The 27715-nt window shown below is 43.1% G+C and overlaps 1 protein-coding gene across 2 annotated transcripts in view; it reads left to right on the top strand.

Annotated features, from left to right (window-relative positions):
- FGF13 (fibroblast growth factor 13) overlaps positions 1-24549 on the top strand; it is a 117142-nt gene extending 92593 nt beyond the window's left edge. For both annotated transcript variants that reach the window (XM_075720568.1, XM_075720567.1), the window contains exons 4-5: positions 22961-23159; positions 24413-24549. In XM_075720568.1, the coding sequence (XP_075576683.1) occupies positions 22961-23159; positions 24413-24549 (336 nt within the window). The remainder of the gene's footprint in view (positions 1-22960; positions 23160-24412) is intronic.
- Positions 24550-27715: the final 3166 nt, after the last annotated feature.

Below are 27715 nucleotides of genomic sequence, written 5' to 3'. Positions count from 1 at the left end.
GATACTTTGCCTTCCCGGTCATCATAATAAAAGGGATTTTTTTTCCCTACAAAAGGCCAAGCAGTAAAGCAGACAGAATCAAAAATTATTACAGTTCACTGTTAGCCAGGAAGGAACAGCTGAGACTAATCAGCTTTCATTTAAAAGTATAGCATTGCCACTAAGCTCTTGTTGCTGCTGGTTTTATATTCTTATTCTTATTAATAACTGCTATTATGAATTCAAATGGATGACAGCTTTAGGAAGATACTTGGGGAACCAGGATCAGGGATCCTCTCGATGAGGTGCTGCATAAAGACATCTATAAAGCAGGGCTGTTCATGCATAAGGATAATCAAAGACATCAGGAAAATAGAGTTCAGGAGAGAAAACCCAGGAGAAAGATGACTGGATTCAGAAGAAAAGCTCGAAGTTTTGATTTCTCAAATTCCTGAGGGAAGATTATAAAAATATTGTTTTACAGCTAAAAACATTTCAACATTACAATTTCAGTTTTCATGTTGTATGATAGCCTAAATTAAGCATTTTAAGAATATCAAGAGATTATTTCTGATATTTTGTTTTGTGAAAAGATCCAAGATTTTGATTTTTTTCATGTTCATTTGAAATAAGAACAGATTTTGTACTCCTGGTGTTTCCTATGGGACTGAATTTGTTTTTATTGGCTCTAATGATACCTTACCATTTGATAGAGACGTTGCAAAATTAAATGAATGACTGTTTCAGGAGCACTTGGGCTTCAGAGAAGCCTGTGAGAGGGGTTTGCAGTTCTCATGGCAGCTCAGGCTTTGTGTGCTGTGCCCCAGCGGGGGATGGCACAGCAGGCGGAAAGCCACGTGCTGAGTAGGTGCAACATATTGGATAGAGCAGAACCTGGATAATGTTGGTCAGCGCTTTTATGCAGGGTGTATGACAAGAGATTTGGACAAATTATGTTTCCCAAGATCTATATTTGATAGTGTTTTCAATAACAGCAACTATCTTTGGTCATCTTCAGTAGATGGACTGGATTTCTTGGAAAATAATAATACTGTGCTTTTGCTCGTAGCAAGCACTATAGATGAAGATGTGTTGTTACATAACATTCATATGATTGAAAGATGGTAACTTTTTCAAAAAAAAGTAATTCACGAATTAGTGGCCAGTGGAAGCCTATATGAAAAACTATGAAGGTACTAGAACGAGACACTGTCCTGCACACTGAAGTATTTCACATTATAAATTTAACAAAGATAATCTAGGTTATTTAAAAAGGAATTGATTAAATTACTGACATAGAAGTACGTATTTTGTACAACTGCTGTATTGATTCCATGTTCAGCCCATTTGTGACAATGGGAAGGAGTCTGAACTCTTACAATCTGCGTACAAAGTTGTCCTAGGCATTTCACATTTATAGCGCACAAAAAGATCTTGCCATGTGTGCAACCGCCTGAAAATTCAGAGCGGATCAAAAAGTCTCTTATTTTTTCAGCATCCATATTGCCTTCAAAAGGTATTCTTGAAATTCATTGTAAATTCTTCCTTCTGATCAGCAGTCATAGAGGTTTTTTTAGCTTTCCCTGTTCTTATTCAAATCTAGAACAGGCTTATATTTAGCTGAGTTTGTAGCTAAGTTTCTGAAAGTGATCACCAGAAAAACCTGGAAAAGACAAGGTAGGTCTCACTTGTAACTCCTAGGAAGAAGCCAGTTAACAGCAGAAGAAATTGAGCCACAAATAGGGGTTCTTTGGTTTTGAAAGAGGAGATTTGAAAAAGCAGCGTGGTTTGTGCCCAGTATATCTTTTCCATGCTGAAGAAGAGATGAAAAAGAAATTTTTTCCTTTTACTTTTCAAATATAATAATACAATAAAAATAGGTCACGCCATTTAGTATGAAACAGGCCATGGTTTTGAAAAATCAGTGCTTCTAATTTGTGTATTTCTTGTGGGTTTTATCGCTCAACGCCCACATTACCTAATTATATACACCTCAAATAAAAACTTAAGAATAGCTTGCTTATTAAAATCTGTCACTGCTGTTAGAAAACATGTCACTGCTACACACATTTTGTTTCTGGCTTGCCTTGTCACCACCATTGCCACCTTAATACCCTGCTTGCTCCCGTTTACCCGTTATTTTTCTAGGCGTGTGGAAATGGGGAGAGCTCGGCAGGTTTCTCCCGGGGGAAGAGCCAGCCCTTTGGGTGGGATCTCTCTGAATCACCTTTGCAGAGCGTTTAGCAAAACTAAACAAGGAGGACCCAAAGCGTATGTTACCAAGATCTGTATCTGGGCAAGTTTGCCAAATGCTCTGATCTTCTTTCTTTTGAGGGATTAATTACCTGTTAGCTCACTTTTCAAAGGCATTTGTTACTGATGCTATCTTTCATCTTTTTTCTGTTGTTCTTATGCATACTCTTTCATACTTGTCACTGAGAAATATTGGGACGGAAAACTTTTATCTCTTCCAATATTGGATTTTGCTTCGTGATGTTATTGCTGTGTCTGCAACAACCCAATTTCCTCCTCCTCTGTATATACCTTTATTGCTGAGTTATTACCCAGGTAAATTTTCTCTCTTGTCACTCTGCTTTTTGACACAAGGTGATTGCTTTAATAACAGAGGTTATTTTTTAGAAGCTCCCTGAAAACGCTGTCCATTCAGACAGGGGTGTCTCCCATGTGCAGTGCAGCGTAGCTGTATTTTAAGGGCTTTATTTTAACTGCCTTTCCCTCCTTGGCAGTTGCGCTGAGCCTTGGATACAATTCCCCAACTTGGGATGTGTTGCCCAAGATGGAAGAGATGGCAATGAAGCAGCAAAGAAGTTATTCATTAAAACTGAGCAAATACAGGGGAAAAAATGTGAATATTCACTTGATTTAAAAAATAAATTAGCTTTAGCTGTGTTCTCATCCCCTTTGGCATTTATTTTCCAGAACTCTGCATCCCATCAGATTATACTAGTGTAAATGTTCTCAGAAAGCTCATTTTTAGCTAGTATACTGAATTATTTGTATGACCCCCAGGGATCGGTTCCTTGTAATTACACTAATAATGTACTTTACTTACTTGTAGCTACGTACTGTAACTGGTGCAGCGTGTAGTTGTTGATGCACATTAACCATGTTTTACTGATATATAGTGATCACCAACAGATCCTCCCACCAATTTCCCCTCCAACACCACCATGGACCCATTTTAGCAGGGGATGGACAAGCTTTACAGTGCACAGTGCCTAATTAATTTTTAAAACCATGGTAGCACCTTGCTGCTGGTGTAGCCCAGCTTTCTCTTGACTAGGCACTGGTGCCAGTGGTTTGCCATCACCAAGAGGTTAGTAATGTGCTGCCAGCTTCAGGGTGAAATAAGCTTCATCACGTAAAAATACCCCCAAAAGTTCACTGCCCTCTCAGCCTCTGCGGTTGGACAGTGCAGGTAGAGGTCACCAGGGTGTTGTAACATTAGCAGCTACTCCTGTGCCTTTTAACTTTGTAAAAGGGAGACGTGGCCATACCCCTTGCATGGACTTGAGACTGGATGCTCTTCTGCCAGTCCGAGCTAAATCCTGCATGCGTCTTCTGAGTGTGAAAAGGTTTATGGAAAAAGACAAAAGACAAATTTAGCCAAGTAGCAGGAGATAGTAAGGAGACAACAAGGACTGGGGCTATTTCAGGACCTTTTAAGGGTTTAAAAACCAATAAACCAAGAGACTCCAAACTTACCTCAGCTTCAATGTGCAGGAGAGCTCAGTGGAGTCAGGGGAGGCAGGAAAAGTCTATACTAACAACAATAGTAGTGCAAGAAGTGTTCTGGGGTTTTAATCCACGCTGGGAGATAAATTCTTCATTAGCCTTGGGCAAAACATGTAAGAACTTCATTTCCATGTCCTCCTTTGTAAAATCACTCATGTGGGAATATCATCTGAGCGCTGGGAGGTGCTGCTGGCAGACAAGTCCTGTTTCCAGAAGCAAGGAGGGAACATAGGGAGCCAAGCTTCATGATAAACTGGGAGAAGTACGTTCCAGAATCACCACAGCACTTCCATGAGTTTACCCCAAGTGCTGAAGTTGCTACCGAAACTGCAATGCACTTCAGCTCTAAGTTTGGGGGTTTTTTTAAGTTTTTGAACATTACATTGCTGCCTGTCTCTGAGACCCCTTCTTTCCTGCTGCCTCTAATGAATATTTTTCATCTTTATTCTTTGATCTGGAGTTCTTAGGGCAGGTGGGTCCTTCTTGTGCTGGGATATGCCCAGCACATCCAGAAAACTAAGAGAGTAAATGAACAACAAAAATATTGTAAAGGTCTCTGATGATGAAAAGCCAAATTATTTATGTGCTGAGGTAGAAGGTAGCCCACTAATGGATTAAAAATTATGAAGGGATAATAAAAACAAGTCAGTCTAAATGCTTTTTTTTAGCAGTGAAAATGAAAAGGGGGGGGGGGGGGGGGCTGGTTTAGACCTGTTGTGCTTTGCATCTCTGTCTGTGTGCCTGTGTTGTAAAAGTAGCTTATTAGTAAATCGCTGAACCATATACAATTGTATTTTAGAGGTATCACATTAAAACCCCGATGATAAGCCACACTATACATCATTTGATGGTTAGGTTATAAGCTTTTTATATATAATTCACATGACTTATTTAAAAAGATATCAATCATTTTTCTGTCTGCAGAAATAATTCAGCCCTTTACATTCTTGTCTGGTATCACTACTGACTGCTGCTACTGGGAGCAGGAAAGGTGAATCTCTTAAAAGATTATTTTTTCCTAAGCACACTTCAACTATGTAAATGTGATTACACTCAGATATTATTTAGTAGTCTTCATTTTCACAATGGAGGACAAACATTAATTACTTCTCACAGTTGTAATCACTGCTGTTTTACAAAATAGGAAATTGGATATAGTACTTTGCTCATTTTAGTATGTGCAGCTCCCCAAAGTGCGTCCCTGAGAAATGAGGCTGTAACAAAGAGACTTGTCCCAGGCCACGCTGGGAAGTGTCAAATTTGAATTAGGCAATCATGGTGCCCTGACCCCAAATTGCGCTGGCTGATTTGAAAGGTCAGATGAGGTTGTGTCCACACCAGAAGATGACATCTAGACCATCACTTGGCACAGCTCTTTTGTCTTTTATCAATAATGATAAGGTTTCGGTGACAACGCGACATGAAAGATGGGCTCTGCTGCAAAGACATAGCGTCTTGTTTTCTGTATAATTACCTCTCCGTCTAGACAGGTCCTTGCAATCTGGGTGTTGGGTAGGCAGCTGGTTGGTTTAAGCTAGACTTTTATAATTCATTTTAGAGTGAGTTTGGCAAGCTTGCTTTTAAAAGTGATGTCATAGGCTGGCAACTCCTGTCTTCTCTCATCTGAGAAAATTGTGAGACACGATTGTGCGCCTTCATGGGATGAGGTGTGTGAAGAGCAGAGGCCATCTCAGTACCAGCCCACCACAGTGACCACCCAGGGTACAGGCAGGCAGGGGAATGTTTCTGGCTGCTGTTTGTGATGGTTTCTATGCCCAAAAAAGAGGAGCAGGAGATTCAAATACATGGAGAGAAGAGGTGGCAGGGCAGTCTCAGACCTCTTGGAAGAAACACCGGGACTAGAGCCGTGGGGACAACCCAGAGGGAAGGTGGTTTCTCATTGAGGGATTTCTGCCTTTGGGGTCAGCAAAGCTCCTCCTGGGTTTGAGCCCCACTGTGTTTAGGGAGACAGGACTTCATACACCCCGTCTATGTTTGAAAAATAACAGGCTTCATTATCACATTTCCTGCCAGTAGAAATAGTCTCTGGAGTGCAATAGTTAGGCTAGCCAAGCTGACCATAAAAAAGAAACGCTGTAGCCCTGGATGATTGAAATAACTGTTGTGAATGCGCATTGCCCAACGCTGACCTGCTCACAGTTATCTAATAAAGCTTCGCATAGATCTGTAAGGCGTGTTGCAAAAGCTGGTGACAGTCTGCTCATGCAAAGTGTTATTTAATAGATGGGAATCCATGCCAACACTGTCTGAAATGTTTTCTAGTCCAAGCCTAATTAAATTTCCACAGGAACCCCATTGCCAATCAAACATCTCTGGTTTGTTCAGACCTCCGATGCTTTGGTTCGTTTGAGACAGTCATGAGAAAGACCAGCAGCAGCCCAGGTAGCAACACCTATTAGTAAGTTGGTTGCGCTTCCCATTACTAGATAGTATTTTCAGCTGCTCTGTACTTTGTCAGAATTTAAGATTTAAAATCTGTCAGTTTCCCATTTCCAGCTGAAGTTTGTGGGGAAGTTTCAGCTCTATCACTGCAATTATTTCTAAGAATTAGACTCGGAAAACACATTTTTTATCCATTTATATTCAGTCAGAGCCTTGGGATGGGACTTTCTTATGTCTCTGTAATATCTGAGACAAGAAATTTTCATTTGCTGTGAGTTCATTATGTACTTTTGCCCTTGCTGGGGGGAGGGGGGAGAAGAGTGTTTGACTTTGGCATGAGCTTCTGTAAAGCTCTCTTTGCAGATATGCAATAAAAACATATTAGGGTTTGGCAGATAAGTTTTTCCCCAACTGAGTTTGCCTTGAGCAAAAGAACTAGGCGGGATTTTTTTCTTTTTTTTTCCTGGGACACTTGGGGAAAAGATAAGAGAGGGGAACGGCAGAAGTGGAGCAGGAGGCAGGAACGAGAGCATAAGTGGGGAGTGGAAGCAGAAGGCGGAGGGCGGCTGGTGGGGCAGGAGGTTTTCATCTCCACAAGTGTGCTTCTCGCTTCCCATGCCAGGTTTCCTCAGTTCAAATGTGATCTTTTTGTCTGGAAACCTGCTGGCCAAATAAATGTTTACTGCTTTCTATTAGTCTGCCTAGATGAGGAGAAGCATCGCTGTTTACTGGCTGCTCTTCTCACTGCATACCCAGCAGCGCTGATGAATGACACAGAGCGTTTCTCCCCCAAAACACAGTGCTAGAAGTTTTTTGTATAACCTGTGCTGCTGACTCCGGCGCAGGATGCTTTATTCTGGCTTTCTTTATACAGCAGAGAAGTACCAAGTCCCTCAGAGGAATCCGCCCCGCGTCCCTGTTGCGAACCCTCTGCCTGCATCTAGGTGCAGTTCTCCGGGTTTGCAGGACGGGCCTCGGCGCTCTCCTCCGACACAGGACTTGCCCTTAGCCCCCTGCCACGTGCCCCTGCCTGCGGCTCCTTCCCGAGGTTCAACCTGAGCCGCTTTAAAACCAGAGGTGTTGAAACCCACAGAAAAGGACCTGGCGTAAGGCAGAGGTGAAGGGAGGATTGTACCCGAGTATGGCAACGGTGTGTTTTACCTCTGTTCACAGTGTGAATATTTTGGCTGTCTAGTTAAGCTCTCAGAGAATGCAAATTTGTCAGTGGCAGCTGTAGGAGCTTGATGGTGGAAGAACAAAGCAGGAATTTATAATGTGCATATAATTGTAAAGAGAAGGATTTTTTAGTGAGAGATCAGCAGTAGTGCAGAGTAATAATCATCTTAAAGGGTGACTCTCTAGAATTAGTTGTTATTTTGTTTGAGTCCTTTGAAATCGTTTCCATACTATATAATTATCTTAAATTTTAAGTGCTTCCTGCAGTGATAATGTGTGCATTTTTGCATTCTTATGTAAATGCTTTAGCAGTTCCCAGTGTAGAATTGGAAATGTCATTCAAAAACAGGTAATGGCTTTGCAAAATCTAGGGGAAGAAATTAATCTTTTTCTTCAACGTCATTTTACAGTTTGTATTCTGTGCTTGTGTGGCTGTGTTTTCAGCTCTGGCAGAAGCTGCCTTTCGATGACAAGCACCCAGTGATGGGATACATTGAAGCAAAGAACTGAATTTCACCAATCTGAGCTTAAAAAGACAAGAGACAGCAGCCAAACTGTTATATCCTACAGAAAGAAAATAATTAGTCTGTATACTCAATTAATCTGCACTCAGACATCCTAGGCAAAGCCAGTTAGGAATAATTATAAAAACATTGCACCGTAATGAAAGTCTAGGAACCCCTGATAAGGTGATAATTTTTATGTGGTGTTGCTGAATTGAGTAAACACGAGTAGCTGGTCCCTCTGAGCACCCGTGGACGTGGTGAAGGGCTGAGGCTGGCATCAAGGGCCTGGGGTGTCACTCTTGAAGGTTTCCTGCAAGTCACATACCCCAGAGATGGCTCTCTACCAGCCCGGGCACCTGGAGCTCTGCCAGCCCCGGTCTGACATACATGGCTTCCAGTTTAGCAAAACACCACCAACTCACCTGGCTGCGCAGGTGGCACAGACTAAACCCCCCCCAAATCCAGGGAAGAGTTAATTACCCGTTGAGCTACAGATGCTGCTGTACCTATGGCTGATCTTACAAATGCAAATGCAATGCCTAAAGCAATATTTGATGTTCAGTCTGAGTCCCCTGAAGGTGCCTGCGTGGCGGGTAGGAACAAGAAGGGATATCAACAGGTCGCTCTGGGAAGGTACATTTGCCTGTTCAGACAGTAGATTATTTTGCAAAAGGGAGAAAAGGAACGAGCCTACAGCTTCCCCACGAGGAGCGCGTCAGCTTGTGATGCAAGGGGCTCGCTTCGACTGTAAAGCTAGTAATGGTGGAGGTTTTATTTGAAGCAAAGAAACAAGGTAAGAGTTCTGCATTGTACAGAAGTATAATGATTAAAATATGAGGTTTAAAAGGCTCTGTGTTTCACTAAAAAGCTAGGGCTTAGGTTTCAAAGTAGACTGGGAGTTCAGCCACATACCTTCTACTAGTTTCAAAGAAGGATTTTTGTCTACCTTTGCTGAGCTGTTTTGAAAATTGACATAAATTCTTACATACCATTCACTTTTAATAATTTAGAGCTCAGTCCTGGAGCACTAACTCAGGCAAAGTTGTGATTCATTTCAACGGGAGCTTTGCCAAAATAAGACTGTAAGGTTTGGGGGCTATTTCAGTGAAGGGGAGAGAAATCCCTGTAAATATTGCAAAGCAAAAACTGTATCTCGGGTGTACCCGAGGTAATTTCTTTCCATTTCAGCCGTCAGACTGCTGATGCCGAGGCTGATCTGGGGCAGACTTTCCCTGCCTTGGATCAGAGCAGAACTGAAATCCTCTTCTATAAGATACTTGATCATAAAGCTCACTTAACCCATCTCACGTTGTGATGGGGGACAGCAACTCGGGGCCACCTGGGGACAGTCTGTGCTGCTCTGCTGAGCCGCAGCGTACTGGGATGGAGCAGTCCTGCCGAGGCTTCCAGCAGAGCCCGCAGACTGGCCTCACCCCCCACAGTAACACTGGGGGAGGAACAGGGCCAGCACCCCTGCAGCTCGGCTTGTGGTTTGGTAGGAAAAGCCTGGCCCCCGTTTGCTTTGCCCACCATGTCTCTCACCCCTCTCGTCTCCCTCCATTCCCACCTGGGTCTTATCTCTGCCCATTCTCATCCCGCCCACCCCTGCCCTCACCTCCCTGCGGCTTCCCCGCTCTCCTCTCCCCACCTGCATGCCGCCGTCCCCGGCCGAGCACTGGCCGTGCAAGCCTTGCTCTGCCGGCGGCTGCCTGCGGGCTTCGGGCACCGCGGCGGCACAGGGCACGGCAGTGCTGCCCTGGGGTGTCGCACCTCTTCTCGCTGTGCTCAGAAAGGACCAGAGGCTGTAGCAGAGCTGGGTCTGTGGTGTAGGAGTCAAACACAGCAGATCCACCCTCCCTTATCCTCTCCGGGGGTAATTTAGCCCAGCTATGTTCACTGAGGACAGGAAAATCCCAGACTGACCCAGCTCCTAACTCTGGTGTTTCTTTTAAGTGCCTGAAGGTAGATGAGATGAATCGGAGCTTGGACTTGCACACGCAGGTGCAGATTTGGACTCAGATCCTCAGGGGTATTTAGATAGATGAATCCCATTTATTTCATCAGCAGTCTTACTTTATTTCAGTGGTAGAATTTAAATGGCATTTAGTTACCCCATTCGGTCTCCACAGGCTTAGCCTCAAAACCCTGAAAGCCCAAAGCTTTCCAAGGAGTCTTGCTTGCCTGCGGGAAAACTGCATTTCTGAACTTGCCAGCCCATATTCCTTGGCAGACTTCAGAAGGCAGGTGATAGGATTCATCAGCAATTCCCCTGAATCTTTGGTCTGCTGTGCCTTCTTCCCTCAGCCTTTTTTGCTGTGCGTTATGTTATACTAACAACAGGTAGCCCTGGACAGTGAAATGGAAGATCAACCAGTGGGCAAATTGAAAGATGATCACCTTTTCTGATGGACAAGCTCACCTTTATACTTTTCAGTTGCAGAGTGGTTTAGCTCTCTGCTCTCTGCTTGGCTGGCTGCAGCCAGCTATTATTTGCTGACTTGGAAATAGATAGCCAGATTTTAGAAGAACTGATCCAAGGCAGTTTAGATTCTCAAGAAAAAATACAACGGAAGTTTTCAAACTAAGCCTTGGACTTACCTTTCAGGTTTCCTCCTCATGATACAATGCACAGCATCTGTTAATCTAGTGCCAGAAGTTCTTTGTTTTAACTGTGCTTAAAAGGACTTTCTGTAGCAGAGATACAAGAATTGGTTTTAAAATCAAGGTGCTCACAACATTCAACTTCTTGTATGATTCAGGGATTTCTCTGCACTAGAACCCTTTGGAATCCTTACGGGGAGCTCCCTGTCTGTTCAACAGGTAACACTGTCAGAGAGATTGAGATTGAGATGTTAACTGTTCCTCGACTCAGATTCTCAGGAAGTCTGAGGGAACCTGCTGGTGCGGATGTGTAAGCCAGGGAGTGGTCATACCTATGTTTGAATTTAGTATTTTGCTACTTTTTTCTCTGTGAGGTAACTCGGAATGGCAACAGCTCTCCTGTCGAAATACTGTAATAGAGAGATCTGCAGTGTTTGGCTCATGGAGCAACTGTTCCACACCGTTCCCAGAAATCCGCGATTGCAGTCCAGGCTATCTTAGGTTAGGGTTTTAAATTGCACCTCCCAGAGACATTTGGGTGTCTTCCAAGTTTAAATTAGCTTTGCAAGTGTTTTACCAGGGACCCGTTTTGCCTCTGCTGCTTAGACAATAGCAGCACGGTGTCTCCCAAAAGTCTGGCTCCAGAGTAATCTGTTACACAGCCCAGGGGCGGCAGGGAGTCATAAAACAGCCAAATGACAAACCCTCGCAAAGTCCGTATCACTGTGTGGGAAAGAAAACAGAGCTTTATAAGCTTATCTCTGGGCTCAGGCTGTCTCTTGGAAGGACAGGGGTTCCTATTAGACTGTGTATTTGTTTTAGAGAAAACTTCCCATAAATTACTGAAAAAGAAAGCGTGTATTCTTAACTTCATTAGGACAGTTAGTTGTTGGAGGCCTGTTAAGAGGACATACAATATTCAGCCCAGTCTCTAGATGCTAATGGCATAGCCATATCATGGAGTGAGGTATTAGAAATGTTTGTTTCTTTCTGCATTATGTGGCTTGCTGGGGGCCCCTGTTTAGAAGTAACAACTATAAAACCCAAAGAAACTGTGTTTTGGAGGCAGCTTTGTGGGCCTGTCTGACGTTTCAGTGAGGTTTCCCTGTGGTTCTGCCTGGGCTGGTTTCTGAGGGGCTGATGAGATGTGGAAGTGGCTGTTTGCTGCTCTCCTCGTCTGTCTGAGCTGTTCCTAGGGACGTATTCACGCTTTGCGGGAGAGTGCACTGCGGTTCGAGTGCTGACTGTAGAATGAAGCCTCCCATTTCCCAAGCTACGTGGTGCCATCTTGCTTGTTAGAGCAGTGCAGCATTTTAAATGCTAGTGCACGACTTCCCCGAATGACACACAGCCTCCTGTTACCTGTGCCTGTTGCAGAGGAGGTTGCGCTCTGCTCTGCTGCACAGTTTTTCATGTGCAAGGTGCTGGAAAACTTCCCCAAACTTGAATTTCCATTAATTTGACCCTCAAAGTGTTGCTTATGAGAAATGCGTATATGTCATTTACAGAGAGAAATTTAGCCTGTTCTCTGCCTAAGTGTCCCTTCTTAGGTGGGGTCTTTCCCTGCTGAAACAAATGTTTTCTGCTAGTCAGCATCAGCTCTCAAATAAAGGGTCACTCTTATATCTGATCTCCCTTGTATAATCCTTGATTATCTTGTTTTTAAAAGTTTTTGCCATCTGAAATCTCTCAAATCCCTCAATTAGCCTGCCATCTAATACAAACATCCCTCCGAGATCCTCTTAGCAGCGTACGTTCAATAGCATAATTTAAGGAACCATGAGGACAGAGGAATTTCAAAGGGCATTGCCGCTCTATATCAAGAAGCAGGGTTTGGCTGCTAGTAATGTCCCAGCACTGTCAAACTACAGAGGTTTGAAAAACATCCATCCGTGGCATTCATGAATAAATGGATTGCAGTAAATCAAGCTCATTTGAAAAGGTCTCATTACCATTTGGTGATACAGAGATGCTGGTTTGGTCAGGGTGGAGCTAACCAGATCCTTGAACCTGCGACACTCCCATTACTGTTAAGCTTAATCTTTTTTATTTACACCTCATACTAAGCAAGTAAGCTGAATGAGTAGTGAAAAGTATCAAATAGGTTTGATTTCTTAAAGCAAGACACATGTTTCTTTGCAGACTACACAAAGAGAAAACTAACCAAAATGCAGTAAAGTCATGGGTAGTATTTCCCTTGGTCATAATACCTTTTGGATCAGGTCCTGAAAGAGTCGCTGCTTTTGTAATGACCTGCTTAACTTTCCTGACACTGACGTTACCCATGTTAAAAATTAAGCATGCAATGTAGCACTGTGCAGAATAAAAACCTAATTAATAGGCCTGTTAGTTTGGCATTAATATTATTTTCAGTATGTCATTCCAGTCCAAAGACTATACTGCATTCAGTACTTTACAGAGGTTTACAGTGGGTTCCCAAAACATGTTTGGTAGTGTATGGTATAGGTGAGGCACCTCTACGGCAGCGATCGCAGCCCAGGCAGTGCAAGGGGATGGTCCAGGGACAGAACAGCAGCTGTCCGAGAGCACTGCTCGCTGCACACAAGGAATAGCAGCAGACAGGACAAATGCCTTTGCCGAGAACTCCAGCGTAAAAGGACGGTATTGAACGCCAAAGTATCGGCTAATCCATAGCACCATAAATATGCATCCACATTAATAAAATATACAGGCCAAATGGCAGGGCTGTCCTTTTGTGCAGAATTGACTCTAAGCTGACAGTGAAGCAAGGTCCTGTTTGATGTAATATGGCATTATTTCTTCTCCTGCAGCCCATGCTGTTATTTATCTTCCACTTGCAGCTTCTCACAGTCAGTGAGCAGAGGCAATTTCTAGCGTGCAGAAAAAGAGCTCGTTCAGCAGCATCTGTCTCTAAGCGCTTCCTCTGGGGGGGGACCCCATCTTTCTTCTTTAATGTCAGCGAAGCGACTGGTGGTGGTTTGGGGAGGTCTGAGCTGAGCTGAGGCTGTGCCTGGGAGAGCTGCCTGCCCAGCCCTGGGGTGGAAGAGCACTGCCTCCGCGAGCGTGCCATCCGAAACATAGGGTGGCAGCTCACCAAAGCAGCAAAGGACAAGGAGATCACTTCCACATCGATTTACCCATCATAACTCACAGCAGTTGTACAGACAGGCTTTCAGCTACGTCGGGGGTTACCACAGAAACAGCATTCCCTGTTATTGCCTATTCCCACGGGAAGGACTGTAGTACTTGTTCTGACTGTTGTTCATTCAGCTGTCCTTCCCCCAAAAAAGAGAAACCTTTGCGTGCTTTCCTTTTTTTCCATAGAAACTTAAGAGCATCTGCTGCTAAAAGGGTCATGTCCCTGCTTGTAATTAAACAGATTTAGAGCTTGCTGCAAACACTGATTAGATTATTGGGGTTTTTAGCACTTCAAGATAAATCTGCATGAAATCATGGGTGACAGTCTGAAGGAGATCTCTTCCATCTCCTTACCCCAGAGCTGATGTCCTGTATCTAGGATACAGCAATAAATCCCACACTCTTGTAATTGGCCCTGCTCCTTCTGCAGAGCCTGTCTGGGGAGCTCCCAGATGCTCCTGGTGCTGGGAGAGCTGCGACCACGAAAGCGTCAGGGGAACGTTTGGTGATGCAGTGCTCCAGCATCACTGCCCATCCTCTCTGCTGGGGTCAGGGGTGCCCCGGCGCGGCTGTTGCTGCCTGCTGAACCCCATCCCAGGTTAGCTGTCTCCTGCAGCTTCTTCCAGCCCACATAACTGCAAGCAGCATTTTGGGATGGTACAGCCAAGGCACTCAATGTGGCAGCAGAAGGGTTGCGCTGCCCTTCTTGCCCCTCACTCCCAGGTGGTATTTTAACAAACGCTGGCCAAGTCACCTTGTTCCAGGAGCAAATTAAGCGACGGCTGCCACCCTGCGCTCTGCAGCCCCAGCAGCAGCAGTGCGGGTTTCCCCCAGGGACAGCGATCATGTAGACAAATACAAGAGCAATTGTGTAAAAGGGCTACCGGGACAGGAACGTGTTTTCTTTCTCAGCCGCTCTTGCCAGCTCACAGACGTCTCCCCCTCGCAGCGGCCGGGCTGTGACAAAGTGATGTCTCTTCGTGCCACGCTCATCTGCCTGATGGAGCGACTTTTCCTCCGTGCGTTCTTGCTGCAGCTTGTTGCTGCTCAGTGGAAGATACCAGGCTTTGCATGGTTTCTCTGTCCCCATGTCCCACTGAGGCGGTGACATACAAAGCCAAAGGGAGAGCTGGCAGGCAATTAGCAGCTCAGAAGAACAAACCACAAGTAGTTCACTCAAAACAAGGCAGTTGCAGTGTCTCCTGAGGCTCAGGATCCTCTTAGTCCTTCAGCATCTCATGCCACTGGCCGTGTTCAGCAAATGGCAATGGGCTCAGGGCTCGGCCATGAAAACAGGTGGGATGCAGGGCTGCCTGTAACTGAAAGCAGAACATGATCCCCCGTACTTTAAAAGGAGTTCTTCAACTTAGATAGAATTTTTTTTTAAAAGTAATGCATGACACACTTAAGCTGAGGACATTCTGCACAACAGCTGTGTCAGAGAGATTTGACAATACCAGGATTTGATGTCAGTTATAACTGCTAGAAATCTGATTGCGATGGCCGGCAGGTTATCTGTGTGATAATGGGTATGTTATAAAATAGGTTGCTTAGCATCTTTGGGGCTCTCTGCTCTAGTTCTGGGGAAGAAAGCTGTCCTACCTGCCTTTTGCTGCCTTCTCCCTTTAATTTTTAAGTTTGGGTACACTGACTGATCAGAGAGTCAGCAATACCATAAAATTGGGCTGTATTTATCAGAGACACAACTTAAAAGATAGAGAACTTTTGTACGAATGCACAGTAGTGAGGCTGAACAGTGAAGACCATTTTACTTTGTCATAAGGCAAATGACTGAAAATATCCTACCTTCGTTATGCAACTCAATGGTACAGCCTCTTTTTAAATGTTGTGTTTCAGTTCTGGAAATGACAGAGAAAAAAAAAATTGAAAGGATTCAGTGGAGGGTAATGAAAATGATTAGAGGCACAGAGAACCTTTCATATGAGGGGAGATTTAAAAAGATTAGGCCCGCTTAGTTAAGACAAGAGATGAATAAGCAGAGACATGATAGAGAGATGTGAGGTAATGAATGCCACAGAAGAGGCACACTGGGTACTTTTATGTACGGTTTTCCAAAATTAAAAGCTGAGAGAAGAAAGCTGTAAAAAAATAAGAAATTTGCTTACAATAAAAAACAATGGACGCATTTTAGATATGTTTTCCACAGTGCTGGCTTCACCTGTGGAATCCACTGTCGCAGGAAACAGATAATAAGCTTAGGAAAATTATGAAAAGGATTGGCTGCTCTGGGGAAAATGATGAGCCTATTGAGAGGAAAAGGGAGTTCTCCTGTAGCTTTGAATGGGGGCAGGATTCACCGGTTGGCATGGTCCCAAGGCTGCTGAAATGAACCGCCAGCCTCAGTGGGCTCTGGGTGTTCATACACTACACACAGCTACCCGTGCAGTAGGTATAGGTAGTCACCTGCTTCAGCTGCCTTCGGTGATGTGAGATGACTTGATTTTTTGTCCAGGTTGAACAGGCAGGATCTTTCCCAGCGTGTTTTCAGGAGCACGTCTTTTCCAACATCCCTGTTTTCTGTAATGTCCATGCAGGTCACGTATTGAGGCAGCTCTTGCTTTTCAGGTGACCTGCTCAGAGGGTAGCCCTTGGTGCTTTGCTCAGCCAGGAAGGTTTAGTTCCTCTGCTTGACTCAGTCACACGCGAGGGAGGATCATGAGAAGTTGTAGCAGATCAGATCCAAGGTCCAGCAAGTTCACTGTCCAAAGATGATCAGTGGCACGTACCTAGAGACCAATATGAGCTCAGAGTGTGGAAGTACAGGGAAAACGTGCAGGATACTTCCATCTCCTATTTTTCAACTGGAGATGACCTTAGTCAGAGGCTATAGTGGTGTTAACCAGTCCTTGACCAAACCTGGGAGTGCAGTCCATGAATCATGGGGCTTTATCATGCAATAAAACCTTTGGCTAGACAATGAGAAAGTTATTCTAATCTTTTTTTTTTTTTTAACCCCAAACCTATGCTTACACTAGTAGAGAAGATCTCTCTCCGAAGAGGCTTAATTGGAGATTAATACATAGGCTTCCCTTTTTAGAAGCAGTAGCAGGAATTCTGTATGTGTGAAACAACAAAAAAACAAAATATGATTAAAAAAACAGCTTCTAGGTAGTAGTAGGTTTGTATCACACAGATTTTCTCTGTTAGTCTGGTTTAGAGCCCTCAGACAAACTGATGGGCACTTACTGCTTAATGAATCTTCACAAGTTTCAGGCAATGTTTAAATCTTCCTTTTATTGTATTAGAATTTCACTGATTTTGAACTAGGACTGGCAAGTTGGGTGCCCTAAAGCCACAGAAATTAAAAAAGGGTAGGTACAAGCATTAGAAGATATTAAAATATTTATAGAGCACTTGATCATTCGGGAAATTGCAGACATTGTCCTGTACCGTGCTTCCAGGATCATCAGGGGTGCACATGTTCAGTGCAGCTCAGCATTGATGCAGAAGAGAAGCATCTGGGGCAAAGTGGATCTTCTCTCTTTCTTAGTCATATCAAGCAAACTACATCTCATAAGTTTGTGGGCAGGATTAGGAAAGGGGCCTGTGTTTGACATCTGTGAGGTGTTCTCCTGGGCATCTTGCAGAACTTTTAAACCACATTACAGGCTTTCTCCAACAGGATTAATTTCGTCTGCAGTAATTAGAGGAGTGTCTTCTTTCTGTATGTATCATGTGTTAGTCCTCTTGCCCTAGTTAAGGAGCGCTTGGGTTAATCAACATAGTTGTGGAAGCGAAGCATCACCAAAAGACAGGGGAACAATAATATGATCATGCATAGTTCCTACCTCAATTAAATTTCGTCATTGTTTACAGTCACTGAGTCTTTTTCCCTGGGGTCATCAGGCAGTACATCCATTCCATGGGCAGAGCATGCTGAGAGGTGACGCACCAAGCTTTAAATAGGTATTTATTGATGTGCCTAAATGCCACTTAAAAATCTGGGCAAAGATGACTTGGACAAGTTTTCACAACTGAGTCACTGATAAAGCTAGAAAAAGAGTAACGAACAAAACTTAAACCTCTAAATCTCTGTATTTGTAATTAATATGTTTTCTGCTTTAGTTCACTGTGTGCATTTTTTCCCTGAGTTTCTGCATTTGATTTGCTGTGCAAAGGAACAGTGTCAAGGGAATAATTACAGGATCTTTTCAATGCTTTTCTCATAGATTCAGAGAATACCTAGTGACAACCTGAAATCCTACTCTGGAGAGGCTGGATATCCAGCTGCTTCCTTGGGCTGCATTTTATTCTTTCTGGAAGCTTTGTCCTAAACAAATTTACACACCCCTGGCAGTTTGTGTTTCACTTGATAAATTCCTGCTGATTGCACTATCCCAGGCCACTCCATCCTATGGAGTTGTTTGGGATCACCTTCCAGGAAAATTGTGCCTTCCTATCACTCCTGCCAGTAAGTAGGTTTCCTGACGAAAGAATTTAGTGTATCTTTTCTATATAATTTTGAATTTAATTTCTTCTTTACATGGTCGCATGGCTGGTACACATGCCTTCAGATTGTAGTGAACTGAAGGGGAATTACAGCCTTCCACAAATTCCTGTTCGGCAGTAGTTTTTTGTTCAAGCAGCAGTAAGTTCAGCTTTACAGCACCTCCTGAGGGCTTTGGGCTACCTCCAATGTCTTTGTGAGAGCTCACCTGGAATAGACATAGCCAAAATGAAGCTCCTCACTGCACTGATATAGCATCTGTCTTGAAAAGCCCACAGAGTTTTGATGAGCATGTCTTTTGCTGTGACTGGTGACTGTTGTACACAGTCATGATTACGTGGTCAAACAGTCTTCCTAATTACAGTCCTACAAGACGTGTATATATTCATATATTGTGAGTTGCTCCCACTGAAATCACTAGGATTCCTCAAAACAGGTAAATTTAAGCAAAATGGACAATATTAGGGGATTGGAACCTATCTGTGGGAACTGTAATATATCTGATCCAGAATAAATTGCTTCAAGATAATTCTAAGTTTCTATTCCTATAGCAAACAGCTTTTGGTGGCTTCACGAAATACCAGTTTCTTCAGAGTCTTCTCACACTGGTGATCTAAAAGCTGTTATTTCTGATAATGTTAAAGTTGAAGTATTCACATCTTGTGCTGTTGATATTGCTGCACATTACAGGGTGATGATCCAGAGGATACACCCTGGAACTTCACATGCCAAGACGGAGAAAATCAATCTCTGTTCATAAAAAAAGGCAAGCTCAGTGGCGCAGAAAATCACTACTCTGGAGCCTTAAAGAGGCTCCTTCAAAAATTCATGATTATAGAATGGAATCCTAGGCTACATTATAGTCCCAAAAGAAATCAGGATATGAAGGGAAAAAAAAAATCCAATTTTCATTAAGTGGAGAAAATAAAGAATAAATCCCATACACAGACATAGCCATTGATCACATGGAACATAATTATATGTTCGATATGTAAGAACATTTTCCAAGTTTCCCAAATACCCAATACTTTTCCCAAATACATGTCAAAGTTAATTTTTTTTCTTGTTGTTTATTCATGCACTGAATCCATCTGAATAAAATTTCTGATTGTTCTGGTCAAATGCTGTAGGGTAGCTGCAGGACATTCAACCTCTAGAGAGACACAGACATTTAACAAACTCAGTATTGACCTAATGACTTAAACTTACTAGTCCGTAAAGTATCTCCCCTGCTGATGGTATCCACAATGCAAATACAGTATGCAATAAACAGCAAACATCTTTGCCCCCTTACGTGCACTGTGCTTACAGCCATCCTGACGAGAGGCTTCTATAATATGACAGAAACTTGAAGACACTAAATATCTTTCTTTAAAGCAGATTTCCCATTTTCTGTCTATGGGAAGTCTGAATTCCTGCATCACAATCATTTGGGGGGCAGAAGAATTAATATTCAGTCCTGCAGTGTAGGTGGCTGTGATGGCTGCTAATTTGGATAGTCTTTGGCTCGAAACATGGCTTTTGCACAATTAGAGCAGGAAGAATTCCAGCTTCGCTTTTACAGTATTTTAGTTTTCAGCCTTGGCATACCTGTAATGCAGTATTTGTATGGAAGAGACTGGATTATTTTAGATGTAATCTAGTCAGCTGCCTGGAAATACAGCCACTGTAGTGTATGCTACAAGGCCTTTTTACTGTATTATCATACACCAAATTATTCTTTTTTAATTATTTTTCACATATTTAATGCAGCTGCAGGTCTATTCATGAAGAAACATTTCAGTAGTTCAGCTGATCAGCTCAAAACTAAGAAGCAGCTCCTGACAGTTCATCTTCTTGCTTACTTAAGCATGGCTGAGTCATGACTACAGTGAATCCAGCACTTTCTTTAACTTTTATTTATTCATTCATTCCCTCATTCATTGTTAGGGTGCATGTGTGAGGGGCTTGGGTGAGTGCAATTTACTGTCATGTAGGTGCTATCATCCCTGACTTCTGAGGTAAGCTGAGATTGAAATATTATTTCACACAAATGCCTATTCTTTATGGTTTGTGTAATAATATATTCATAACATTCGACTTCTCAGAACTCATTCGAATTATTTTTGTTACAAAGATGGACAAAGAGGACAGCTGAGAGACAGGAAAAACTGGTCTTAGAATTCAACACATATTTATACATATTGAATAGGATTGACTATGAGTTGGAAAAGACCAGTTTTAATTGGGGCACTCAGCCCTCTCCCGTCTTTAACTTGCACTTCCTCAGTATATTATTAAAGAATTTACCAGCAAAGATCACGTAATGGCCATTTTGCACTTGCTGCTCTGCACTGTATTTTGAACAGATGTGCTGATAGGAGCCCTGCCCATACCCAGGTAGGTCGGCACATGGACTTGCCAAGCTCAGAAAAGTACATTTTAATTGTAATACCCCCAAATCAGGAGCACATTTGCTAGCATTCCTCATTCAGAGCTTCCCTCTGCAGTTCTCCTCCCTGGTTCTTTTTTAATGAGTAGGAAAGACACATGTTGGATTAAACTAAAGGCAAGTGATGGGTGGGAACAAAGACTTGCAAAAGGTAAGCAGCTGCTTAGTATTCAGGAGCAAGCAGAGCGCTTCAGCCTCTGCAAACAGCTCATGTGGGATCATCTTTTATTTGGCAAGGAGGATGCTTTTCCCACCATGCAGCACCTTTCTGAAGCTGCAGCCATAGCTGAGGAATTAAGCAGATGTCAGTCAAGACAAAGGAGCACGATTCTGTGCCAAGCCAGTCAGGTGAATGAGGTGGTCTGCTTTAGTGCTGGAAAAACTGGGAGGGAATTTGGCATGGTAACCAAGCATGTTATAGGGAGGTGTCTTTGTTTCCGTGCCCGCTGTTTGTCACGAGAAATCACCACCGTGGTAGTAACTGCTGAACTGGGAGATGCTCCAGGGAGGGGATTGCTGTCTGCGATGCTCGCGGGGGATGGCCGTCAGGCTGGTGGGCACCATCAGGCTGGTGTCTGGCTGTACACGGGCTCAGCTGTGAACTCACTCGCAGCAACACAGGGCTTCCACCACGGCTTGTTATCGCAAGCCTCACAGCCAAGGGAAAAATCAGGGGTGAAGGAGATTTATAGTGTCTGTCTTCCCACTCTGTTTCAAGGGACTCTGCAGGCTGTTGGCTCCTGCTGCTCATACTGAGGTTAACTCGCTTCCTAAGAGAGCCAGAGTAAATGTTGTGGTTCTGTTTGCAGTCTGACCCTCCGCTGCTGTGTACAAGCAGGCCTTTTGTACCCAAAACAGCTCCAAATTACTGTACATAAACCATAATCTTCCGGTGGGAGCACTGTAGTTTTCCATTTTGCTGTTAATTGGATGATACACTTGCAATAGTCTTTGTTAACATGGCTAGCGCTGGGCAGGGTACAGTGATGGAAGGCTTTTATTTAGAAATCTTGCAAAAATGCAGTGACTGTCCCCGTTTGACAGCAATTGAAACCAATCATCAATTAACTAAATAACAACCAATTAGCTTGAAGAAAAAAAGAAGAAAATTGCTTACTTCACATTCTTTGTTGAAGCAAACACCAGTCAGAGGATGGGAGGTTTTTTACTTTCTCCTATGAGAAGACAAAATGGCAAAAGATGTGCAGAAAATGCATAGTGGGTTTTTTTAAAATACCATCTTTTTCTCACACAAGAATATTTGAGAACATAAGATAAGAACATCTTAAGCTCCTGAGACATTTAATTTCCTTTGATTTTTTTTTTAATCAAAATTACAATCATTATGCAAGCACAATTTTTCCTCCTTTCTTTCACGCCACTGTAGCATAAGTGCAGCTTATGCTTAAGCACAAGGGCAGCTCCGCTGAGGCTGGCTGCCTTCACAAGGAAAGACCAGCAAACAGCTGGCTGCTGTGCAGTGCAACGACGGGCAGGACTGTGATATTAACATTTGCATCACCAGACCAAGCCCTTCCTCTTTCATATTTTATGGACTTTTAGGTGACATGTTGTCAGAACTTTTAATGTTAAAAGACCTGAAGCACCCAGAGGCGCTAGGAAGCAGCTGAGTGGTGCTGTCAGGACTGGCATTTTGGTCTTAGGTCGCTCCAAGCTCCATGTTTCACGTCTGTAGCCTTTTTTGATTCTGGGCAATAGTGCAAAAAAGTATTGATTGAGTCAAGACCATTGCACAGTGAAAGCCAGCCTCACCACTGGCAGGAAGAAAGTCTCTCTCCTGGCTTATTGCTCTTTATTTTAACTCTTAGCCCAACACCATCTTCCCAAAAGAAGCAGTGCGATTCAACTTGAAGACTAAAGCTTGATCCTATACGCTTTCAGCTGTGGTACCGTTTAACTCTTGCCCGTCCCAGAGCAGAGGCTAATGCCTCCATGGGTCTCTGACAGCTGGGCTTTCAGTGGATGATAGGCTGGGCAGAGAAAGAGCATAGATTAGACCAAAGAGGCAGCTGCTACAAGGTAACTTAATATCGCTGGGTTAGTAAGAGATGACCATTTACTCATGGCGTCCTGGCTTTGAATTTTTATCGCACTTTCCTCATAAGCAGTAAAGGCCAGCAGTTAATGCACAAAGGCATTACGTGGCCTCACTTCTCGCCTGGGGGGCAGGACCACAGCTGGTCCCTTGGGGTTGACATCAGGGCTGCGTCTGCTGCATGTCCGTTAGTTGCATCAATCAATAATTCTTCACTTAGACGTTTTACTCATTGTTCAAAAAGATTTTATTACGCTACTTTGAGCTGCTCACAGTGTCATTTTACGGGTTTCAAATTGTGTTACTCTTTTGTTAATACTTTTAAAGCCCATGTTTCATAATTGGATAGTGAAGGCTGAGAGGTATGTCTTTTAACCATCGGGAAAGCAATGAATATTGGATGCTTTTTCACTAACTGATGTGAGATTCAGCACTGCACATATTGATCTGTTACTTTCTTACAGGAACATTTTACACCTGAATGCAAGTTCAAAGAATCAGTATTTGAAAACTACTATGTGACGTATTCTTCAATGATCTACAGACAGCAACAGTCTGGCCGGGGTTGGTATTTGGGTCTTAACAAAGAAGGAGAAATAATGAAAGGAAACCATGTGAAGAAAAATAAACCTGCAGCACACTTTCTTCCAAAACCATTAAAAGGTAATTGCTTGGGTTTGCTCCATCTATCTGAACTGACATTATCTTATGTCAGAGATGTTTAATTGCTGTGCATACATATTTGAAGGGTTCAGCTACTTATATAACAGGAGTATAATGTTCTGTTACACACTGTCAATGTAACCAGAGCTACGTTTTTTTAGGTTTCTCTACATTACCTCTGCATTTCTCTTAATCCAACCCAATACACATACTAGTTTCTTTGCGCCCAAAGTCCACAGTGTCTCCATTATAGATAATGAAGGCTCCACCTGGAATGGCTCAAGCATCTGCTCACAGGCCATCAGCGACTTGCTTGTCAATCTGTGCTTTATGTTACAGGATGTTTGTTTGTCTATTTTTGCCTGAGGTAGAGCTCTAATGTGCGGTGCTTATTAAACCGCAATTAATGTGGCACCAGCATATGACATTAAAGGTAATAACGCATGTGGCATATGTATACCGCTGTGTATTAACAGCCAGGATGTACAGTCATCCCAGTTAACTGAAGGATCTGAATCAGGACTGTAGTCAGACTTGGCTCCCTCTGGTCAGTGCAAAGAGGGAGATCTCAGTTGATGTACGGAGGTGCGCCTTTTCTCCAGAAGAACTAGCTTCCACATGCTCCTTCCTTAAGAGGAATGAAGCCTTCTACTTCTGGGTTATGCTCTTAGGTAGCCTTTTAAGGCAGCGTCATTTTGAAATCAGAGAGGATATTTCAAAGGTGCATAGCCCTGAGTGGATGCTGGAGTAGTTTGGCAGTCTATTTAGGACTAGGTGTTAGTCAACTGATGTTGAGGTTGATCCTCACTTCTAATGTGTGTGAAAACAAAGGAAACAGAAGACTGAAAATCCATTTTCGCACCCACCTGCTTAGGCTACGTTTACAAGTAACAGGTCAAATCACAGCTGTTGACAGTGCTACTTCACCATTAATAAGGAAATGTTGATTTATATCAGCTTAGGTCTGTCTTGCAGAGTTTTGTAAGTGTGGTGGGTAGGTGGGTGATTTAACTGGGAGAGGGAGGGAGCTGTGGTTTTTTTCCCTGCTCTAAAACATCATTTCCTTGAGGACCTCAGGGGTTCTTAGGGAGCGTTTAAAATGGAAGAGGTCTCCTTGCCATGTTTCTTTCATTCACTCCTCACATTGCATATTGCTGAACAAAAAATCCCAACATTTCACAGCCGGAATTTGCACCAACAGACGGAGTAGCCCGTAACGTGTGCTGACGTGCTGCCTCTCTTTTGCTTTGCAGTGGCCATGTACAAAGAGCCTTCTCTCCACGATCTCACAGAGTTCTCAAGATCTGGAAGTGGGACCCCAACAAAAAGCAGAAGTGTTTCAGGAGTGCTAAATGGGGGTAAATCCATGAGCCAAAATGAGTCAACGTAGCCAGGTTCAGGCAAGCCAAGTGCTCTCTAAACAGAACCTTACCTCTGGATGCAGTTGAATTCTTACTAGCAGTCTTTCATCCAAACGTTCAATTGCCCAGGACAAGCCACCGAACTTGCATAGGTCACTCGTTTATCAGCCATTAGGTCTACTGGTTGTCAGAGGATATACCCCAATAATGTAGAATATGCTTGTGCATATCACAAGGCACTTGGATAGCCAGCAAACATAACTGCGGAATAAATCTCGAAGAAGAAATGTCCAGCTCTTTCTCTCTCTCTCTCTCTCTCTCTCTCTCCCCCCCCCCCTCCTTCCCCCCTGTGCTTTGTGGAATACGAAACAAAAAACATTTCACAGCATTCACTGCTGATAAGAATTTGCTTTCCAACTCAGAAAAAGACCACTTTTGCTCTTCAAAGGAAATTTTAATGCTTGTATGTTTTATAGGGGCAAACAAAAAACAAATATGTAAACTCTGTTGTTTCCTTGGCTTACCGTTTTATATCTAAGGCTTGATAAAAAATGTATCCTTTAATTTGGAATAGTGCAACTTTTTGATTTCTGAACTCCAATGGGTCTTTAAAGCTATGTCTTTAAAAAAATTATTAAAAATTCAGGGTTGGAACTGAGAGTTGGTGTCTCAGGCTCAAGCAAACAGTGTTCTTGTGGTTTTAAACACAATGAAATATAAATTTTTATAGATTTGTAGTTTCTGGTAAAGTTCTTGTGCTAACCCCAGTCTGTAGGAAATGAGTTGTTTTGTTATCCCAAGTGGAAGTTAACAGAAAGGGATAAAATTATCCTCCAGTGTAGATTTCTCTTAATTCCATTTTGTGTGTCATGTTAAACTATTGTTGTGGCTTCTTTTCTAAAGACAGAAACTGTGGAATTAAGGTGACTTAATTTTTTTATAAGAGACGTCTTATTTGTAAAAGTCCTTCTTTCACTGTAACGGGCACGTGAATATTGTGTAGGAGGAAGCGTTAGGACAGGTTACCCCTAAACAACATATACTTATACATGCTATTGGAAACAATTGTTTAAAAAATGTAGTTAGGTTTCCATTTAGGTCATCATGTCTGTTGCATGGGAGAAAGTTGGAATATTGGCATAGAGTTGCATGATGTGTAAGATTTTGTGCATTAATCATCGTTGGATTCTGTGCTCCAAAACTGACATAGTTCTGTACAGGCAGCTTTCTGCCTCGTACAAAAGAGTTGTTTATTATTTGTTGTATACACAACCATGCACTGAATAAACTATTTATATTAAGATGTACTTTTTAAAAAAGCTTGTTTGATTATATGATGTACATCCATGATTAATTTCAAGGGAAAGGGTCAGCAGTTAAATTATAAAGTTATAAAGGATACTGTAATTAATGTTCAAAGTCTTTCTATGTAATGGGTTACTCCCCTGTAATGCCATACACTATACAAATGAGAACATGTTGTTTCTTTTGGATATTGTGAGAACTGGTCTTACATGCCCAGCCGAGATACTCAAAACATAGTGACGATTAAGTGCCACAAAGTCTTGGTAACGGCCCCTCTGCCATGCGCTGCTGGAGCCCCAGTGAATTGCACTCCTCTGCTTTGAGCTTCTCCAGCTTCTCCGTGTCTGGCCTCCCTGTTAGACTTCCTTAGAGCAGCCACGTAGCGCTACCTCGCAGCACACCTCCCCGCAGCCCTCGGTACCGGGGGTCACAGAGACATGCGGTAAGTCAAGCACTGCTTCTGCCAGAGTGGCACCTTGAGGATGCTCAGAGTTTGCTGTGCATCTCTGCAGGTACGCTTTAGGAGCCAGCTTTATCTGGTCTCGAGGAAAAAGGCTCCTATGCCTCCTGCCTTTGTGCACATGCTCTGGAGAGAAAATGGCCTCACTCCTGCCTTTTCTCTCTAAAAACATCAGTGAGAACTTTTCTTATCTATAACATCCAGGCAGCTCTGACAGGTGAGCTTCACTCATCAAGATGTTTCAAGAAGTCCTAGGAGGAACAAGTTCTCACCACAGGTAGCGGAAGAACCAGTTCTGGAAGGGAATAATGGAAATGGAGGCAAAAAGCTACCTATAAATGTTAGCCTGAAATTAAGATCAGGTATTCTGTTGTCTGCTCTGTGTCCCTCCCACTTGACCAAGCTTGAATTAGACCTCAGACCAGGCTGGGACAATGCATTTTTTTTTAAAGGTTGGGGCTGAGAGAGGAGGGAAGGAGATTATGTTTCAGATCAAACCCCTATATTTGTTGTTTTGTGGCAAGAGCTCTGGCTTGCTGAGCTCCCATATTGGAGCAGGGTGTTGCCCTCCCAAATAGCACCATCTTGCTGGCCTTCAGAGGGCCTGGAGGTCCTCAGCTTGCCCCTTTCCAAAGGGTGAAGAAGGTGAGAGCACAACCAATGCCATAAGAAATCCTTAAAAATTGAAGATGTGGCCATGATTGCTCCACAGGTTTTGATAACTCAGTGAGTCTGGAGCATCTGTTTCCTTTAACTAAGCTATGCCCTCATGGAACATTTCTCTTAACCCTCCCAACCCCAAACATTGGCCTTATTGAGGTGCACGTTCCAAAAAAGGAGTCCGAGTGCCTTAGGAACATAAAACCTGATTAAAAATAAGCGTATCTGGGGCAAAGCTAGTTAGATACATTGTTCAATGCTGAGCATTTACTATCCTAAAGATAACTGGAGGTCTGCTGCTTTGCTTTGTAGCTGCAATCTTACTGTTATTCCCCATCCCCAGCACCTCCAACCGTGAAGGTCATCTGCAGTGAAAGAAAGATGCTCATCTCACAAATTGTCCCTTCTGAGGTCTGTAGTCTGACCCATCTTTCGTATTGACATTGACATCAGCTGTGAGCGTTCACTGCCAAGTCCCTAGTTTCAAAGGTTTCTAATATACGAAGCTAACAAAGGCCACTCTTTGAGATGAGAAGAGAGATATGGTGATAGCCATAAACAGGTGTTTCTGACAATTACGTTAAATTTCTGACAAGCCTGTTCCAAAACCTCTGTTCTTCCTTCAGAGTATTGTGGACTGAAAGGGGAACACTCTTGATAAGAGTCCTGATAGTAGACAAAAGCTCATGTAGACTATGGGCAAAGTGGGGCATTATGCCCAGGGTTTTACATGGAGTCTCTGGAGCTGAGACTTAATAAGGAGAAACAGA

This window comes from Pelecanus crispus, chromosome 13, assembly GCF_030463565.1.
Source record: "Pelecanus crispus isolate bPelCri1 chromosome 13, bPelCri1.pri, whole genome shotgun sequence".
Taxonomy (NCBI): domain Eukaryota; kingdom Metazoa; phylum Chordata; class Aves; order Pelecaniformes; family Pelecanidae; genus Pelecanus; species Pelecanus crispus.
This window is presented reverse-complemented; position numbering and strand designations above follow the sequence as displayed.